General features: G+C 38.9%; 1 protein-coding gene across 5 annotated transcripts in view; it reads right to left on the bottom strand.

Annotated features, from left to right (window-relative positions):
- CEP112 (centrosomal protein 112) overlaps positions 1–21604 on the bottom strand; it is a 158253-nt gene that overhangs the window by 101209 nt on the left and 35440 nt on the right. For 4 of the 5 annotated variants that reach the window (XM_039562628.1, XM_039562630.1, XM_039562631.1 and 1 more), the window contains 6 exons: positions 20462–20616; positions 20021–20138; positions 18957–19052; positions 18107–18166; positions 15560–15639; positions 356–491 (listed from right to left, as the gene is read on the bottom strand). In XM_039562628.1, the coding sequence (XP_039418562.1) occupies positions 356–491; positions 15560–15639; positions 18107–18166; positions 18957–19052; positions 20021–20138; positions 20462–20616 (645 nt within the window). The remainder of the gene's footprint in view (positions 1–355; positions 492–15559; positions 15640–18106; positions 18167–18956; positions 19053–20020; positions 20139–20461; positions 20617–21604) is intronic. The other variant, XM_039562629.1, reaches the window with a different exon arrangement.

Raw genomic sequence — 21604 nt, 5'->3', positions numbered from 1 at the left:
TCATTAATGGAAGACAGAGTCGCCCGGAAAAGAGTAGGAAGAGACACACATTTAAGTGGAAAATGACAAGCGTTGTTCCATAGGGTGTATAAACTAACACTTTATACTCTCACTCCTGAAAAATCCCTAATCAGTATCATAACTGCGGATATCTTTATAACAATGACAATTCTGGCTTTGTTAGAAAGATGAAACACCCGCCACCATCCCTTTCTGACTTGCTGCAAAGACACTACATTGTGAAAGATTTTGATGTAGCACTCTCAAGTGGAGCATGTTTCTGGCATTATAAGATCAGAATCCGCTATCCCACTGTGCCAGAGTTTCAGAAAGGCTGGCATTGTGACCTCCTCACCCGCTGTTTCATTTCAGCAGAGTCTTTCTCTGAGTTCAGCTCCACCTGCCGCTTAAACTCCTCCAGGGCAGCGCCTGCCTGCTGGGCCTGCAGCCTCTGTACCTCCGTCACCCGCCTCAGCTGCTCCTCCTTCTCCCTAGAAAGTCACAGAAAATTTTCAGAGTTCAAGTATCAAATAAAAGAACAAGTGTGCTGGTGTAAAAGAGAGGCCTTTAACCCGATCAGTTTAAAATAGTATTCAGATTTCAATTTCCTGTCCCAGCTTCTGCCCAACTTCCCTTTGCAGGCTTTGAAGAAGGCGATGGAAGGCCGGAGTTATTTTCGCTTTCTCTGATTGAATTTCGCACACCCAAACACAGCATCCACAGCTCACAACAAAACCTCCACCTTCAAAGTCTGTGTTCACTTCAATGGCTCACTACCCACTGTAGGACCTCCTTTATTAAGCTCATCTTTAAATGAGATCTAATTAATAAATTTAACAATAATAACAATAATAATTAACAATAAACTAGATTTCATTAAATTAGATTGAACACCCCCCAACACTTAAACAAACTCTTTTTAGCATGATTGCCTTTTGAGATTTAAAAAAAATCCAAACAAAAAAATTATCCCAGCGCCCCCTTTGCTGAGACAAGGTGCAGGATTATTCCCTGCTTGTCATATATCAAAATGCAAAGAGGGGTAATGCGTGACACATGGTTCCTTCTTAATCTATTAGAAACCCATAATGCTGTGATGTGTATTCAGCCTTTACAGTAATGACAGATGTTAAATCTCTCTGCAAAGATATTTCATATGAACAGCCTACACTATTTGACATATGAAACCTGATACATCTATACAAATCAGGCTGGGTTTCTTCAGACTTGATGGTATATCAATACTAATGCTTCTGTAATATTTGATGCACATTCACATATATACAGACACATGAAAAGATAGAGACATTCACCATATTGACGCAACACAGACCAAAATTCAGGTAACTTACAAATATTTCAGAAATTCGGATGTGATTCCTCAAATATTACTAACTTTCATTAACTTGTTGCTGATTTTGTTATTAACTTACCATTATTAACCTTTTGTGACACGTTTCTACTCCCACAGGTCAGAGGGGTTGCCTGACTTTGTGTTAAGACACTGGAGAACACGATGGTGGCATCGAGGGACAAAGCTGGCTCCACCCACAGCTTGTAACAGAAGACACATTCAAACAGACCTGGGGCTGACATTTTCATTTTCCAGGCAGAGGAAGTACCTCATGATAAATTTCCCATTTTGACAGAAATTATTTCCATATAAAACAAAGAATCTGACACATAAGAGATGGAAAAGCCCGGTTAATTCATCTTGTCTGTCACCTTGCCAGCACTGGAGGAGCTGCTGCAGCACTGAGCAAGCCTTTCAGAAAGGTCAGGAAGCTGCCAAGCCCAAAGTTACAGTATTCACATCCTCTTCTGTGGTTTTCAGACCAGACTGTGACAATGGGACAAAGAACATAATCCTACATCTTCACAAAGTGGCTGTTTGCAGTGGAGGAGAGCAGGGTAATTCCAATAGCAAAGAGATCAAAGAAATGCCACAAGCCCTGAGTCAGTATATTGCTGTTTACTTTTAGAGGTTTTTTTTCATGATGCGTATTTTAAAATAAGTAGATTTTATTTTGGTGCCACATTCACAGTTGATGGAATAATTGAGAATAGGGAGATGGCTCTTTTCCTTACAGAAAAAGGAAAATACCTTTCTTACCCAGCAGAAACTGGAGGAAAACAGAACAAAATCCTGTATCACAGCTTTGATAATGATTGTTTTGGGGTTTTGGGTTTGTGTTCTTAGAAGACCTGTGTAAATTATCTTCAAATTTGCTGAAGAGCATCCATCACCCCTCCAGATATTCTTTACTTCTACAGCCTCATCGATTCCATTTCCTACAGTCATTTGGGGGTGAAGCACATCTGTGTTAATCTCTGCTACCACGTTCCCCACTCATTTATGAGACAATAAAAATTACACAGCAAAAAAACATCACTACCAAAATCGACATTTTTTTTCCCCATCTAAATTTAAGTGGCAAAATACCATTTAGGATTTCCATTTCTTCTGCAGAGGACCTAAAATATCTAAATTGCAAGTACAAAACTGTTACAGCGGGGATACTGTAACACGCATATATCAAACGGGGAGTCCCGTGGAAAAGGAAATATATATGGACAGATTCTTGCTAGATGTTTCAGAGATGTTTATTTCCCCAGCCGCATGGCCGGGGCTCTGCCGAGGAACCCTCACAGTCTGGGCTGAGGGTCCTTCTGCCCGCGCAGGGGAACACAAACCAACCAATGGGGACGAGGCTGAGCAGGGGCAGGGAAACCCCGTGTCTGTGCCCTCAGGGCCCCTCTCCCAGGGCTACACGGCGGGGGAGGGACCCCAACACAAAACTCCTCCACCCTTCCTCAGAACAGGCACATCAGTGGCACCCCCAGAGCTCAAAGTGACAGGAGCTGATGGGTCAGTTATCCATCAGCTCCTGCTGTTTGGCTCAGTTATCCCCCAAATCCCACGTTTCAGGGAGCTGCTGAATACAGGTATTTTTAATTTAACAGCTGCTTGACACTGAATTACATCACTCCCCTCTCCAACAACAAAATCTACCTCAGAAAGAAGAATATGCAAGAGCTCCATCCACATCTGTTACCTTGGAGAGACCATGGAGAGGGGAAAACCTCCACTTCTCCTCCCAAAGATCCATAATTCAGCAATGGGCACTGGATAACAAATCTCTCTCCCTGCAAAACACATCTAACAATTCCACTCCACACTGGAAACAAAACCAAAAAATCGAAGCTTGTTCAAACACATCCACACTCCCAAGTGTCACGAGACACCGGGACAACAGCTTTGGTCCAGTCAGATGGAAACACAAAAATCTAAACATAAAAGGACAAGATATCAGTCCTCGTGCTCTTAGCAAGGCTCCAAATTTATGCATCTTCTTCCTTCAGAAGATATTTTTAGTTTGAAACATTATGATGTAGACTTTTAGGAATGTGGTTTTATGCACCTTCCTTTCTTTTAAGGACTTAATCCCATGAATAAATGCAACATCTCATTATAAGCAGGAAAAAACCTTCATTTTTAAGGATGTGGGTGCCAGCACTCTCTATTTTTTGTGCAGTTCAGATTTGTACAGAAGCTTAGAAAACCTGTACAACAATGGCCCTCGGTTCACAAATATAAGAAAAGCTTCACTTTTTTTCCCAAGACACCGAGCAATGTGCCTTGCATGAAGCGCTAAAATATTCACTTTGAAGATTATTTTTTTCAGTTGGACTAGTTGTGGGGCCCAATACAATACAATTACATCACTTAAATCCCCTAAAGCTGAGCCGGCTTGAATATAAAAACAGGGTGAATTTACTCTTTGCCCCCAGTTTAAAAAGCAGCAAATTCCTTTTGTTTCAGTGTATAAAGGACAAGGCAACAGAATTAGTAATCTTACATGGCACAAACCATCTCAGGGAAAGTTGACTGTGAAGTCCAGAATTTCAATTTCAGAAATCAGCACCCTGAAGTGCACTGATAAATGGGAAATACAAACAACTTACATGCTTCCTCTTCGTGCTTAATCATAAATATTTGTCTTGCTCTGTAAAATGGCTTCCAAGAGGTAACAACTAAACACAGTGAGACTTCACAGCACTGTAAGTCACGTTAACGAAACACGGGGCAATGCAGAGGTTAACAGGAGAGGTTAATTAAACTTGGCATGTCCCAACAAATGTTGGATGAACCAACACGTTCCTGCAGGGTTCCCACCATTCCCTGAAGAACTGCAAGGGCTCACCAACAGCACAAGGAGCAGGAGATGCACCTGGCTGGGTCTCAGCCTCATCAACAAATTGAAACCCTTTAGACAAGAAGTGCCAGCACACACTGAACTCAACGTGGACCTGCATGGCTGCACAGGGACAGTTTCACATCCCAGGAGCAAATCGACACCCAAGCTCCCTGTGTGTAGTTTAGAGAGCTTTTCAGTGACATGGAAAATAATAATAAACTCCTCATGTTTTCCTATAAAATTATACCAGGCCTTAATTCACAAATAGGCAAATTCTTCTCCAGATTTTCAAAACCTGCTGGCAGCACAGCCCATTGAATCCCAACTGTACTGGAGAACTGAAGCAGAGCAAGGAAGTTCTGTAAGGATGTATTTTGCTACTGAATAAGCTTCTGAGACTTAGATTCTGATGGACTCCACAAGAGGGAGAGGCTCCATCCCTTGTCTAACTCTCCCAGGTTGTTACAACTCCAGGTTTATGCCTGTAGATAAACATGAATCTCAGAATCCTAGAATGTCTCGAGCTGGAAGGGACCCATAAGGATTGCTGAGTCCAACTCCCTGCTTCTCACAGGGCTACTCAAAACTAAATCATATGACTAAGAGAACGCTGAGGTATGGGAAAAGCAGAGTCATGGCTGAGCCTCCAGCCCCACTGATGATGCTGAGATCCTGCTGGGAAAGGCCAGGCTGTCCTGCCATTCCCCAGAGATCCTGCATTACACATACTCTAATGCTATGTATTCAGATTTGCTGTACTCACACAAGTCTTTGCCCATTCCTTCCTCCCCCAAATATTACTACTTATGAGGGAAAATTGCTTTGCTATCCACCAAACTGCAAACTATTCACTTGCTGGAAGGCAGCTGAAGAAGGATATTGCTGTATCTACACAGCCTTCCTTTTTATTTAATGGCACAAGAAATAAAAAATTGACTCTCACTAACGTGTTGAAACAAAATCAGTAATCACCATTTATATAATTTATTTAGATTCAAAAATACCTTAAAAACCCCTATATAAACACATTTCCAAAGGAGAGCACAACTTCTTACATAATACACAGTGAACTGTGTAGCTGAAAACACAACCTGCATCAAAACATACCCAAATTTCCCATGCAAACCAAAATTCAGGAATTTCACCGTAGTATCTTCAGTGTCTACAGATAAGAGGACCTATCCAATGTATAGACACATACATTTGACTTTATAAAGGGAAATTTAAGCAGACCCACAATCCTGCTCCTGATCCCAGAGTCCCTCACATGGAGGTGCCCTGGTACCATCAGGACTCCACAAAATCGCAGCAGTTTAATTAATTAATTAAATTTACAGCCAAATGCAAGACCCATGCTACCACTTTTTAGTGCCACGACCATTAAAAACTACTCCCTGCAACATTCTAGAATGCAGACATTCCACGACATAAATAATGTATTCAGGCCTAAAGTACCACGTATCTGTAAAAAAAGGGGTTAATGGGTTAGCTAATTGTTACAGAAGAATGCTTCAGCAGTAATGCCATGTCTGTGATATACACAAAAATCAATTTTGCTTTTCCTGCTCTCCTGTTTTTAACACACAGTGACAGCCCAGTAGCAGCTTTGGGCCTAACTGCATCCATCTCATCTGTGCTTGGAGCATCCTTCCGCACGGGCTGTGATTCCCACAAACAACCAGGAACAACGAGGGCTTTCCTACCATGCCAGCCCCAAACATATGGAATATGTGCAGAACACTTCTTCTTTCTGGTGTGGAGAGGAAGAAAGACAGTGTGAAGTCATTCAAGCGGAATGATAACTAAACCAAAGCCAGATCAAAGGAGCGAAGAAGAAAGACTGAAATGTGAAGCTGAAATATTTATTGCCGTCAAAACATCATCCCTATCCTGTCCCTGGGCACTGTAATATTTCGGAGTTGTTAGAAAGCATTCTAACTTGCTTCATCATTTCGAAGAAATAAAGCCAAAAATATAGAGCCAAGAAATAAATACAAAGTGTTCCCCAATTTTAATAGTAAGATGAGCTTGTCTTTATGAGAAAAAGCACAAATCCACTTATAAATTGTTCACAGTTTGCATAATTTGAGATGTTAACATCAAAAAGCTGGGCTGCATTCCTTCAAGTAAGCTCCAACAAGGGAAGATATTTACAATACAATTATTGTTTTAAAATTTATACTTATGTTTTAAATAAATCATGAGATAACATTAACAAACTAAACCACTCCTTAAAGCCGTTAATGAATTTAGAGTAAATAATACTCCACATGTGTAGTATCACACTGAAATAAGAATAATGCATTACATTCAAAATTAACGGCTTGCAAATTAAGTAGACATCGGTTAAACACACTAATTATTATTATAACTATTTCTCATTACAATAATGACAGGGCACTGTTGTGCTAGGTGCTATGCAAACAGAATAAAACAGCAACTGCCAAATGATGAATGTGATGTGGGTTAAAAGGCTGGGCAAGTGCTGTAAATGTGGCTGGAAGGGAAAACGTTGTAATTTTGCTCCAGCCTGCAGAAACTGTCTCCAAGATTTAGATGCACCACATATATAAAGACCACGGAGGCTCAGCTATCAAGGGAGGAGGATTAGAACAGAGATTAATAGTCACGGCTTTCCCATGCTGAGACCACGGCTAAACCTCACCAAGGACAACACAGAGGGGAGAATTAGAGAGACAGGTGTAGATAATGGCTTAGAAAAAGGGAGACAAGTCTGTAATTAAAAGGTGGACCAGAAAGTCAGCACAGACAGCAAACAGATTCATGAGATACCCAGAGAAGAGGTGCAAAGAAGGCAAAGATGGAGATCAGAGAACAGCGCTGTGGCACTGAGAGCTGGGGAGCGAATAAAATAAACCATCTGGAGGACAAACTATGTGAGAAATCACCAGGCACAGGACAGAGCCAGGCAAGGAGAATCACTTAACACTAACAAAGCACAGTCCATGGTGTGTGAAGAGTGACAGAGCCAACAGTGGTTGGCAAACCAAAGATGCCGAGGAGGAACTGCCAGGATTAAGACTGTTAAGGAGGTACAAGGGCACAGAATTCATCCTGTCATTCTACTGACTTAAGGTAACTGTTTTTATGGTTAAAATATTTGTATAGTTCAGGATTCACAGTAATAATATTCACGTTGTAGTAGATAATAAAGATAATTAATTCTGGGGAACCATGAGTGTCTACTTGGCTCATCGGTTTCTTCTTTCCAAGAGGACATGGATTGTCACAATTTTCCTTAAAAGTACTGTTTGAGTTACTAACTTCAACTCCTCAGTGAAGGTTGGTTGTATTGCTGCTGAAGCTGAAGGAAAGTTGTACAAAGTACATAAAAAGTAAAAGCAAAATTAAGATTATCAAATGTAACTGAAGTCAAGTGATCAGAATCATCAAGCAACAACAAGGAACACAGTTTTTCCTTGTACTACTTTGGAGATGGTTTCTAAGTGATCCAAAGGAGGTGACAGCCTGAAACATTTCATGCTCTTTAACAATCAGTAATTGAATTCAATCATCTGTAAGACTTTCTTTAGCCAACTAAAAGCTTTTCTCATTTCATCAATGTTTTGGGCATTGTATAATCTTGAAATATAGCCCACCAAATCTGAAAAATACACTGATGTGAGAGGGAAGCCTTTTGGAATAACAAGGGAACAATTCTGACATTAGTGGTGATTAATTGTATACACATTTAGTCAATGCAACTGTTATAACCCTTAACTACATTAATTAATAGAACAGCAATTTACAGCAATGAGTTAAGTGCTATAGCATGATAGAACAATGCTCTTCACCTCACAAGGCAATACTTCCCATTTCATAAGCTGTGTGTCATATCAAACCATTTTCATAGCTGTTATCACTAAAAAGATGTCATGTGATATCTCTATAACCATCTCTTGAGGGACATAACAGTCCCAGAGCCAAGGATTAAAAATCAACTGTTAGATTTTTTTTTGTACAACTGGAGCTTTCCTTTCAATACATATTTCATTATTGCCAGTAGGTCTCCAGAGAAACGGGGGGGAAAGAAAATGAAAGGCTGTAAATAGTTAATAGAACACTTTATTTTTGCTTTTAAGTGAGACTATTAAACAAAGCTACCACATTTTTGAGCCCTCTGTTCATGCTCCACGTTGTGGCCCCTAGAGCAAGGGTTAGGGAATGTTTACAATATGCTGGAAACTTTGACTGGGTTTGCTCTAAAAGGTTTCAGATGCTCAAGCATAGCACCAAGCGGAGAACAGCTGCTTGGTTTTCCACTGATTCTTAGAGGAGAAAAAAAACCCAAAAACCAAACCAAAACCCACCCTACCAAAAAAACACACACGGCCCTGTTTTAAGGAGTAAAACTATATCCCAACTCCTCAGCCACATCACATTACCACTGTTTTTAAATCACGGACTTGGCTTTTTTCATCATATTGCAACTGCTGTACCAAGACAACCCTGAATATTTTAATAAAAGATAATGATGAACACAATGAACATGGGTATAAACTCTTAACAATGTTCTTTTATTGCAACACTAGGAATTAAAGACAATGCCTGCTCATATTTCTTTAATTATTTACAGCTTTAAATAGTAATAGCTTTTCCATTCTGACAAGAATTCTCTCCACACACAAATACTTCATTTTCAAGGAAAAATGGAATTAACTGCAGGAAAACAGCTACACTTAAGCAATTACCCTAAAAAAATTAACAACAACAACAAGCAATTACTCAGAATCTGGATTCAACTTAGAGGAGCAAGAAAGGAAAAAAGGACTAAAAAATTAACTTGTGGTTAAAGCTATCACTCCCTTTATTTATTTATTATTGCATTGATGATTCTCAGGCTATTGTGTTTTGCTGTGTGCAGTGGCATTTCTGACGCGCACCACTTCAAGAAGCCCATACAAGAGGATTTGAAGGAGCAGCTGTTTAAATATAAAGTTCTCAAAGGGCTTGGTAGAATCAAATTCTCAAGATCCACTGTAAATCACAGCTTTTTTTCAAAATACAACTTCTGTATATTTTGAAAAGCCCAAATTTCACTTCTTTTCAAAATGTTGGGGTCTAACAATTATGCAAATGTAAATTGCAAACAAATTTAATTATTTCCACTGCTATTTATTCTACCTCCTTCTGCCAGCTCTCTTCACATGTTTATTTTTCCTTGCCTTCATCTGATTCCCTTTTTATTGGGTCAGCAGCAGATTGTTCACCATTTATTCCTCTCAAATCTATGTCCCCTCACTTCTTTTACACTGTTCCTTTTGTGGTATTACAGAGAGAAGAAAAGTTAAATAAACATCATGGGAATTTTGCAAGATACAAGCAATCCTAAAGACTAGAAGATCCTTACATAAAACTTCCTGTGCTGAAGTTTGATGCATTTTTGGGTACTTTTGAACAAAGCAAGAAGAGCTTTTCAAATCAAACGAACCCAAGTCTTCTCTTTGTGTGTCAAAGGGAACCATACAATGAAAAATGAGTCATTAGTCATTACTCAGCCGCAGCTGTAGGAAAAGATTCTGCAAAGGACCAGTTCACCCTGTGCCCATTTTTGTCTTGTCACCATTTCACCAGAGCAGGTGAACTGGGAAACCCCAGGCAGAAGGAGCAGCTGCTGGAGGCACCCAGGCAGACTCAGAACAACAGCAAAACCTTAATAAAATACTCAGGGCAGCATGAAAACAGGATCTCATAAACTCAGATCATCCCACTGCACCAGAGCCCAGAGCAGACAGGAGCCTTGTGGAAATAAAATCGAGAGAAAAAGGGAATTTACTGATCTCCAGCGTCGCTGCTGTCCAGGAATTCCCTGTGCCAGGGACCCAGCCTGAGGCTCCACAACAGTTCTAATTTCATTTTAAATTCTGCTTTTAGCAAGGGTGATATCAAAGCCATGCTCTGAAGGCTTTACAGGTATCAATACCGAGTTTGATACCACAAGGGAAGCCTGAGAATAGCTCCAACTCCATGGATCTGGATCAATGTCAGGTAAGGAATGACCCAGAACAACCAAATGACAGGCAAACCAGTCCAGGAGATGACAAGTGAAGCCTTTTGAATAAAGAAATGACTGAGGTTTCAAGAAGAGTAACTGGTACCAATAAAAAAGCATTTCCTTCCCTAAAGAGCATTTCTTCCACCTTGATTTAGGAAATACGAGTGCAAACACATTTTTATCAGGTATTTTCTGTGAGGCAAAACCTTGTAGCAGAAATAACTGTGCTGTACACAAAAATTGAAATTTAAAATGTAAGTTAGTACTACTGAACACCTGTCAAAATCCCTACAAATAGCAGCCCAGCACAGGGAAGCAGAGAGCATTGCTCTCACACTGGAATGACGAAAAGCAGTGGAAAAAGGTTTTTTAAGTCTACAGTGAGGCAACTCCATGGCACCACCTCCAACAAGAAATCAACTTCTTCTCCTTGACTCCCATGTCAGAAACCACGTGTATGTACACAAGGATATATGAGAAAAGAAAAGCAAATCGTTTTCATTTCTGTGTTTTACTGAACACCTGCAGGCGCCCCCTTCACACCATCTCATGGTTGGGAAGATTTGGTCTGCCACCTAAACCAAATCCCAGAATACTGTGAGAGCTGTCTGCGAGTGCTTTAGAAACTACTGCAAAACTATTGTGAAAATCTGCTAATAGACAGAAGTGGCTTTGCTGGTTTCTAGAAAGTTTAGGAGTTTAGCCCCTCTTTCTTCCCCAGAAGAATTTTAAACAAGTTCAGACAAGGGGTAGAGAAGCCATGGAAAAAAAGACGTGTTGGTAACTCCTTATGTAAACAAATAATTTTATTAAGTGACTCAGAATAAAGCAGCTGCTCAGCATTTGCTCTGTATCATCCCCACTTACGAAGTGCTGAGATTTGGCTCCATAGACAGACTTGAAAAAAAAAGAGGCAAAGAGTGAGAGGGAGAAGGCTGTGGAGCACTGGAGAGGAGATGTGCAGGCATCCCTTGACACTGCAGTGTTTAACTACAGCTTCTGTACAGGGGGAGTTTCGTTTCATTTCATTTCATTTCATTTCATTTCATTTCATTTCATTTCATTTCATTTCATTTTTCTCCTAATGTGACCTCTTAAAATTTGTTTCCTTCAACCACACTACAGAACTAAAGAACAAGAACTCAGGAAATCTGTATTTCAGGAGCACATGAAAATGTTATTTGTGCATGAGGCAAGCAAAGCAAAAAGCATTAAATCAGATCCCATAATAATCCCCAGTACATGAGAACTGTCACAACTGTTATCCTGAAGAAACCAATGTAGTCTGCACTTCCATGAAGGTGACAGATGATCACAGCCTCAAACTATTCAGTATGTTTATAATTTAGTCCAAAATCTCTCAGTTTCGAGATCGACCAACTTTATATGTCTATGCAGCCACAAAGGTGCTATTCCCTGTCCCTGGAAGTGCCCAAGGCCAGGCTGGACAGGGCTTGGAGAAACCTGGGATAGTGGAAGGTGTCCCTGCCCATGGCAGGGGGTGGGATGGGATGAGTGTAAGAGCCCTTCCAACCCAAACCATTCTGGAATTCTCTGATAACTCCAGAATGGAAGTGGCAAAACCAAACCACCTCTAAACTGAGCTGGTATCGTGGTTGTGGTGTTGTGTAATCTTCAATAAAATGGAGAATATTTCCCTACAGAAAATATATAGTCGTCATAGTAAACTAAAAGTATCAAAGAATCTGCTACCAAAATACTAGCAGAGGCAAAATAAATATATTGAATGAATAAGCATCCAAATTCCACAGAACAAGACACAAGAGATGATGCTGAGAGCTCTTTAACAATATTGCAAAACGTCAGCAAGACCTTTTCTTTCTCTTCCATGCAATTTCTTCAGCAGCAAATGGGTACAGATTTTTTCTCTCATTTATCTTCTGTTTCATTGTACTCAGTTTGTACTGTGACAAATTCTATACCTCTATTTCCTACTGCTCTGCTCACTGTGAGAGATAAGAACAGCAGAGATTTAGCCTATTTGCAACCCACTCTCCTAACACATTTTCTGCAACCAAAGCACAGGGATTAGAGAAACAACCTTTCCCCCCAAGTAATTACAGAGAAGCTTTTCAAGAAAACTTTGTTCTTATAGAAATGCCATTTAAAGGACATTCTAGAAAAGCCCTTGGAGCACTTCTTAGAGTGACTTTTGCTATTAGGCAATGCCTGTGACATGCACTGCAAAAGTAAATATAAATTTTATATCCACAAGTCACCACCACGAGTCAGGAGCGTTGGAGCAATCCTTTTGCAAAAGGTTTGCTTTTGACAGCCATTTCTACCATGAACTTCAGAAGAAGAAAAAAAACCTTATGTAAACTATGTAAACCCTTATTCTGTATTGAAACCGTGGCAATACTATTTTTTTTTTTATTTTTGAAGTGAAAGATACTTTTGGAAATGTGGATTTTACTATTCCACACAATGTCTCAAATCACTTTCATTCTGCATCAGTGTGGATACATTTGAAACAGCAGTAGCACTGTTTGCTGTCACAGCACTGGAAAAATAATGATAATAATAACAAAAATGCCTCTAAAATGCCTGCCACTTCCCTTTCTGTGTGCTTGCAGCTCACCAGCTACTCAAGATATAAACCTGTGGCCATTTCAGAATCAAACTGCATTCAGATCAAAGTAGTTTGTGAGAAATCACTGATGCACCTACTGGGTTCTGAGTTGCAATTCCACAAGGCATCGTTTCTGTTGAAGATGCTGAACTGTATTTTCACCCACCTCATGCAAGACAAGGTTGTTAAGATTTACTGTGTCTGCCTTAGTGTGGAGTTATTTAATTTCATTCAGCAAGTAGTTAAAGAAATTCACCAAAATGAAGCATTTTTACATAAGATATTGGCTCTTATGAATTCATATTAATAGCAAGGGATTGTTAAAAAGACTTATTTTTGCAGCAAAATCCATAAGGAAGCCATCCACTTCTGCCACAATAAATATCACTGCTCCTTATCTATTACCTACATGCATACCATATAAAGACACATATATGAAAAATCTTAATATTGTCCAGAAACACTGGTGCTAAATCAGTGGCTTGAATTGCAGAAAGCCCTGCAGGATTGACAGCTCCTCTGTCCTGGGCATGTGAGTCTGTTCCAACCCTGCTCAGAAAGGTCAGACCCAGAGGTGAAATCCCAACCAGCAGAATATGAGCTGGGCCCAGACTAGGGCACTGCATTTCGGCAAATATCATCTTTTTAGGATCACCAATCCACCCTCAGGAATCTGCCAACTTCTGTCTCCATCCAGACAAAACCACACTTGAAAGCTAATTTTTATTTCTATTCAGTTACAGAATCATCACTTATTAGCATTATTAATTCCATCATTAATCTTAAAATTAACCCCAAATCCCTGCTATAAAACAACCAAAAGAGCAGTAGTGTAGAGTTCTAGTAAAGAGCAAAATCTGCAAAATTAAAACATTTTCCATTTCAAGTGGGAGAGGTATATATGATTTAATATTAGAAATCTCTACATTATTTTCAACACCCTCAATCAAAGAAAACAAAATGAAAAGAAAAAGCATAAGAGAAACAGAGTGCCATAGGACATGGAAGTGACTCCACAGTATCACAGAATATTCCCAGTTGGAAGGGACCCACAGGAGTGGAAGCAATTTGTACCAGAAGACATTTTGAAAACCATAGAGAAATAGGTTATTAATCACTTGCTGTGGGGGAAATAGCAGGTGATTTTTAGCCTGTTGAACAGTCCCCAGGGGTTTTCAATCCCAGGAGCTGACCCATCCCCAGTTTTGGCCAAAGGATTCACTCACAGGAAGCACAAGGCTGGGACTGAGCTCTGCCAACACTGTCATAGTTTGGGGCCCCTGAAGCATCACCAGCACTTCAGGCTCTTAAAACTTGAGTCTTTCAAATCCTTACTCCAACTCCAACCTAAACCTAAGCTTAAATACAGCCAGGGCACATCTCAAATAACTGAGGACATCCTCAGTTCTGTTCAAGAGCTCCTCAGCTGTGCTGCTCAAGTTCCAAATCCCCAGCACCTCATAGATCGTGCCTGGAGAGAGTTTCCTCTGCACCCACGTGGGGATCAACCCTGAGCAGCCACTGGGCTGCAAAGTCAGAATGGTTTTATTAACATAAGTAAGTGCAAACTGACATATTATTTGAAAGATGTGGAAGAAAATTAATGCAACTTCATTATCAACAAATCAGATGGTAAAATACGAAAAGATTAAGTGCAGCTGATAACAATTCAATCTCCCCAAAATTATAAATAACAGTCAGCCTAAAGAATTTAAAGATTAAAAGCTGGAGTTTTTATTAATGTCTGCAGTGATTTAAGATAGTCTCTATTTATGCCAAATACCTCAGAGATTATAGAAAGAAATACAGACTTCAGCCCTGTCACTTTTATGGAATAAAAGTATCTTTACTTGCCTCTCCCAGCCTAGATAAGGTACATTGTGATATTAAACTGAATACTTTTAGCAAATAACTTCTGGTTTGTTTCAGAATAATCTGTTTTCCCTAGAAATTACTTCCACAGCTTTGAATTTAAACTGGATTAACACATGGGAATAATACTGTACATAATCAAAAATGGAAGGAGCATAGCAAGCGTTGATCTTGTCCTACGTGCATCTGCTGTACATAAACCACCCCCCTGCTCAGAAAACATCAAACTTGGTTCAGGTTCAGCCTGATTAGCTTTTCGTGGACAAAGTCAGCAAAAAACCCTGTTCCAAGTTAGTTAATGAAAACTGTTTGCTACAGAGCACTTCTCCCAGCCTTAGATCCATGTGAAGAACAAGTATTCACGCAAAGAAGAGTTGTAACAAAGAGGAAAAGTCCACATTAGAGTTGTAATATGTGAATATTAAAAATAAGATATAAAATCAGAAGCATCATATACTAAATTAAGATAAAATATGATCTCAATAAATACATCTTTCAAAATTATTCCCTTTTCTAGAAGAGCCCAAAGCAACAAGTCTTTAGTTGTGATTATTTGCTTTCTATGAATCCACTCTGAATTGAACCTTGGCCGATTTATTTGAGAGGACAAGGCCAGCTGACAGCATTAACCTCAATTCTATTTTATTCCCACCCCTTAAAAGTCAACAAATTTGGATGAGTTGGTTCTTGCTTTAGTTTCTATCATTTTTCTTTCTGATTAGAACCCTGAAGATGCAGCTTTAAAACAGGAAAAAAACTATAGGAGGGCAGTTAGATGAGATAAATCATAAGTTTATTTCATAAATAAATAAATATTAATAAATAAATATTCATAATAAATACCAGGGGTGGTTCAACAATTATTCCATATTCACTTACTTCAGAGCCTGTTCCAGGTGGTGAATTTTCTTTTGAGCATTCCCTCTTTCTTTATCCAGATCATTCTGAATGCCATGAATCTGCCATTTAAGGAAAAAAACACCATGTATTTTAACCAAAACAGTGTCTGAGTTAAAAATAAATCATTGTTATTTTTAATTCTAAAAACTATTCATTTATATATTCTTTTTCCACTGATGCAGACAACCACCCACAGATTTCTAAAATTATGTGAAATGCAAAAGTAGAGATTAACAGAGAGATTAAGTATGAGAACGCAGCCAATGAGCTATTCTCCTTCTCAAAGTGAATATTATTCTCTAGAATAAAGAAATATCAGTAATTACATAAAAAAGGAACTAGGTTTTCTTTAGGTAAGTAGAGAAAAGCAGATAGGAATATGCCTAAAATGGAGCTCTAGGGCGCAGAGCTCCTGCTCACCTATTTGTGACCACCAAAGGGAATCACTTTTGATCAATTCTTACAAGAAAAAATATCAAACATAAATATCTTACATAAACATCCTAAAGAATAAAAATAGTAGAAGAATTACTAATAATAGTCCTAAAAATAGTTACAAAAACCTTTGAATTTGGCAACCTCCCAGGCGTGGTCCAAACCATGAGCTTCTGTAATGTTTTTTGCCAAGAGCAGGTTAAGTACAAGGGTTTGCATATAATACAAGAGTTGTATTGCTTTAGAACTGCTCAAGGAACAACGTGGGGATGGGACATACAGGAAATCCTTTATCCACCTACAGTCATTTGTAATGTTGCAGGCTGTTAAGACACTACAATAAAGAAAAAAGTGTGTAGGCCAATGAAAAAACAAATTCAGAGATTCTCTGCTGGGAGCAGTTCCATGAAGGTGCTCACTCCAGGAACACTTGGTTTCCAAGAGCCTCCAAATCCATGAGCTGTCTAGTAGAGAATGAAGAAGCTATTGCCAAACTTGGTAAAATTCTACGTATTTAACAGGTGGCTTGTGAATGGCTCTCAGGAATAATCTGTCACTCTTGTGATGCTGAGCTGAATGTTTGGAAAACAAGCAGTAGACTATTTATAAAAAGCAGGTGTTTCCTTGGCTTGTAAAGCCATTTAGCCTAACTGGTTCCTGATTCAGCAGATAAGCACATTTAATCAAACAGTGACATTTAAGGTTACTACCTATGATTTGTTTGATGTTTAGGCATCCTCAGAGGCAACAGCCACTGCAGACTCATAAGGATTATTAGATAATGGGTAGGTTTTTAAGTGAACAGATTGCAGCAGAGACTTCACGATTCCTTTACTTGTTTTAGTATTTTATGGGCCAATCCATCCTGGTTTATGGATTTATATCCAGAGATTATTCACAGGTATTTTTCTCCTCGTCCTTTCTCAAAGATTTGATTTTGAAAACAGTTACACCAGAATTCATGAACAAACTGCTGTCAAGTTATCTATAAAAAGAAAGGCTCTGCTTCCTTGTTTATTGATGCAGAATTCCAGCCTCCCTCCCTGGGCTCACTGCTGTGGAGGCACTCCTGACATGCCCTCAGCCCATACTAAGGAGCTTTCTCCCAAAAGATCCTCAAACCTCAGTCAAACTGTGCCAATATATTTTTTAATTTGGCCTGCAAATTACTCCAATCCTGGATTTTTCTTGAGTTCAACATTCATAACACCCATGACTTGACTAAAAAGATGAATGTAGGCTAGGTTTAAACCAAGGCAGATCGTGGAACAAAGAATGTTTTGACTTCAAGTCAGCAGAAGGGACTAACTCAAACCAAAACCTCACTACAATTCATGTCACAAGTGCTATTACCAAGTGACAAGTAGCTCGGATCACAATCCATTATCTTATGTTATAAATTTGCCACATTTGGAAATGACATGTTTGAGTAACACATCCTTTCAATTAAACAGGCATCTAAGGCACCCTCTGGCTGCACATGAGTTGCACATACAATGTCACTAAAATTGAAGTTTAATTTGAAGCCTATTGATGTTTCAAGTCTAAAAGAGCAGGCAGTATTTGCAAAGTGCTTTAAGATGAAGTGTTTTTGATGAAAATTACATTTTTTACTTTAAGTTTCTGATGTAAAAACAATGCATGTTGACAATATATAGAGAACACATGGAGAGGGATGGAATAGAGACATGCTGGGGGAAAAGGAGTATGGGAGAGCACATGAACACTGCCAACAGGTCAGGCCAGGTTTCATTCAGTTCATTATCTTTTCAATAACAGCAGCTGCCATCAGCTGCCACCCCAAGCAGTGCACACACAGAGGACAGGCTTCCAGGAGCACTTCTTTGGGAATGCCTTCCCAGCCTCCATCACTTGGCAACGGGTTCCTAAAATCAGAGGCGATATCCCTATCCTTAAACAGCTGTGCTTAAAATACTCCTTGAATTTGTCCAATTATTCTTCCAAACCTTGTGAAGTGCTTGGATTCCCAAATTTACTATTTTGGAGGGTTTCAAAATTTAAACCTTTAAGTCATGTACAGAACAAAACTGGAGCTGTGCAGAAGATGGTAAATTTTCCTGGAAATATTACCTGTTTCTCATACGCACGCTGCAAGTGAAGCTTGTCCTGCTGAACCTTGTATTCTTGATCCTGCAGAGGAAAAGATGTGTATTCTAAATAAACAAAGTCCATTTTTCTTCCATTTCAGAGCATTCATCACACAGACATTTGCTACCATATAGAACAGTCCATAAAAAATAAAAACCCACTTTATATCATCATGAAAAAATTCTCTGACATGCAAAAAAATTCAACCAACAGCAAATAACACAACTATCTCAAAAGTCATGATTCATGTGCTCTAAAGAGAAAAAGCAACTTGTTCTCCTGAGCTATTAAAATGCCATTCTGTACTACATCAACTGTGAAATGAAAGACATTGGAGGAAAAGTAGATGACAAAACTCAACCAGGACTGATACATGATACAGATGTGGAACTCATTACCTTGAGATAGAAGGATTAATTTAAATGCCTACAGGAAGACAGAATATTGAACTGAACTATTAAACGGTGAAAATTAAAAACAATTTTGGAACTTTAAAAATGTTCACAGTTTACGAGAAAAAAAAGATATTCATCATTCTTTGACAGGCTTCTTTGTAAACCACCAATACACATTTAAACTGTTTTATTTAACACGTGAACTACAAGAAACAGTCAGAAAACTTCCGTGAAAATTCTGCTCTTACCTCTCTTTTAGTGACACTTTTTAAATCAACCTTTAACCATATGTGACAGTTTATATATTTCCATTAATTAAACAGAAACAAGCAAGCATGGTCTACATCAGTACCTTTAAGCATGGCTATCTAAACATTTAAATCACCAAAGAAAGCAACAAGGGTTGGGCATTTTTGAGAAAGAAAATCAGGGCTTACCCTCAGCTGTTGCTGCCTTTGATGTTCTGAGTCTTCCAATCGTTGTTTCAACAGAGCCATTCCACGCTGTAATTCTGCAATCACATCAGATGTCTGCTGGGATTTAACAGAAAAATCAATTTTTGTATTGCATTCCTCATTAGCTCTTTGGCATTTTAAAATTTATTTCTCTAAGATGCCCAGAAATTGGAAAAAAATATCAGCTTGGGAGAAAAAAAACCTGTGTGAGTTTACAGCTCTGGATACATCAGTTCAGGCCCTCCGGTGAACTTAGAAATGGAAACAGAAGCACAAAAAACCACCCCCAACAATAAAAAATCCCTACTAAAATCTACTAAAAATTGGTAGAAAGAAAAATACCTCGTAAATTAAATGAAGTTAAGTATCATCAAAGCTCAGAGAATTCCAGCAAATAAATACCAGAGACCCCACTTGTCCTACAGCTCTATGGATTAATAAATGGTATTTAAAAATTGAGTCTTTTCTACAATCATTTAACTTTAAAATCATTTAAAATATATACCATGTCTGTACCTATGCATATTGGTAGATATCAACCTGAGAGATGCTTTTCCAGAAACAAACCAGAGTTATTACATTTTGGGTGAAACCTACACTCACAAAATATAAAAATAATTCCTTAAATATATAAATGTTTAACACAATGTTCAATACTATGAGGCCTGCAGGACTGGTTTTTTTCTGGAAAAAATATTTTCTGTCATGGAAGAGGTCTTGTGAAAACATCAAGTCTTTAAGTGTGTTGAAGTTCTCTGGTATCCGGAATTTTTACAAGGAGCACAAACAAAATCAAGATATTAATTGTACCTCATCTGAATCAGCTGTAGAAATACACACAGCAGAATTACCAGCCAACTTCAGATGATTTTTGAGTCAAATGTGGGAACAACAAATTAAATCCCAATTTTATTTAAACTCACACTCACAAGTAACTTGGGGAACTGAGCAGTTCCTTGGATTTATTCATAAGTATCATATTTATAGTGAGGAGAACACTTAAGAAATAAACTCCATTTTCCTGCCTGTTATACCTGGCAGCATACCTGAGCTTGTTCCTGCTTTAGAAAATCTCTATCAACATCAAATTTACTTTGTAGTTGCTGAAGCTTCTCCTTGTATTCCTGTATAATCTGGTTCTTGTCTTTCTGAAGTAAGTTGTACCTACAAGGAGCAAGCAAACAGAATATGGAAATTGCTTTCATATTTTGGCATTTTACCTGCTCAGTATCAATTCCGCGGAGTCTGCATGTCTGCCACGTGCTCTTGTCACAGAAGGAGCTGCTTATAAATAATGGAAAGGTAACACACTCCTCGAGGTGATCATTTGGGTCACTCTAAATGAGTTTGACACCAATTAATACATTTTCATGAGAGTTTTCTAATGTTAAATGCCATTCAGTGTGTTCCTGGAACAAAATGAGTAATGTTTGCTTCTGGAAATTCCATATTCTTAAAAGTTACACCAGCAATTGTTATTTGATTACCTTGCTTTCAGCTCCTGAAGTTGGGAGCAGACCTCCTGGTAACGCTGTTCTACCTCAGTCTTCTCTTGAGATAATTTCTGCCGTTGCAAATGACTATTTTCAGCCTCAACAGTCAACTGCTGCACACGAGCCCCCAGCTTTTGGACTGTCTCATTCTAAAACGAAAGATAATTATTGAGAAAAGCCCAGAATAAATGAGGGACTACCCCTGTTGTTATTCAGTAGCTTTGAGCAACGAGGTTCTTTTGTGACGCAGGGACACAAGAGTTACAATGGCAAAGCTGTCATCAATCATGACAGTAAATTCGATGTTGTATATAAAAAATAAATCAATTTTCAAAATATGGATGTTTATCCCCCCCGCAAAGTGACATCTCCCTTATCCAAAACAGCATATGCAACTGATTTCTAAATTACAAATCTTTCAAAATGGAAGAGAAGACAGTATTTCAATGGGAAGCTGTAATCGATGATAATACACGTAAAGTGTTCTTAGACTTTCCATTAATTTCATTACCTTTCCTTTCAGTAAATTACAAGCATCTCTCAAAAGTTGTATCTTTTTCCTGGAACTTCATCTCCTAATATAAACAAATTAAAACTGAGCAGAGTGAGGACAGGCAGGTAGTCTGAGACTACTCTAGCACTTCCCATTCTTCCTTAAATTTATGGGAATATGCAGGGAAATGAGCAAAGAACTCCTCAGGAGGCTGGAGTCAGAAAATAAGACCCAGCTGTCCTTGCAGGATGTATATATCAGTGTTATTTTTATATTAACAAAGGCCTGAAGATGAGGGAAGTGGAACAGAAAGTTCATCCACTGTTAAAGTAAAATAAAACCCCAAGTATCTGCCCTGAGCAGCCACTGCCCCGACCATCCCTGGTGGTGACATGAACCTGAACCAAGGCAAGAACCTCACACAAGAGAGAAGGTCACCTGAATAGCCACCTGAGCTCTGGCAAGTGGCTTCAGAGATTTCACAGCCACAGCACAGCAAAATTCTCCATCAGTGCCAAGCCAGATGCTCAGTACGGGTTTGGTTTTCTGCGGGCAGAGGGTTGTTTGCTTTGGGGGCTTGGGGTTTTTGCTTGTTTTGTGGCTTTCTGGGGTTTTGTGGAGGGTTTTTTAATAATTAAAAAAAA

This window comes from Corvus cornix, chromosome 18, assembly GCF_000738735.6.
Source record: "Corvus cornix cornix isolate S_Up_H32 chromosome 18, ASM73873v5, whole genome shotgun sequence".
Lineage (NCBI taxonomy): Eukaryota > Metazoa > Chordata > Aves > Passeriformes > Corvidae > Corvus > Corvus cornix.
Note: the sequence above shows the minus strand (reverse complement) of the source record. Positions and strands in the feature narration are given on the sequence as shown.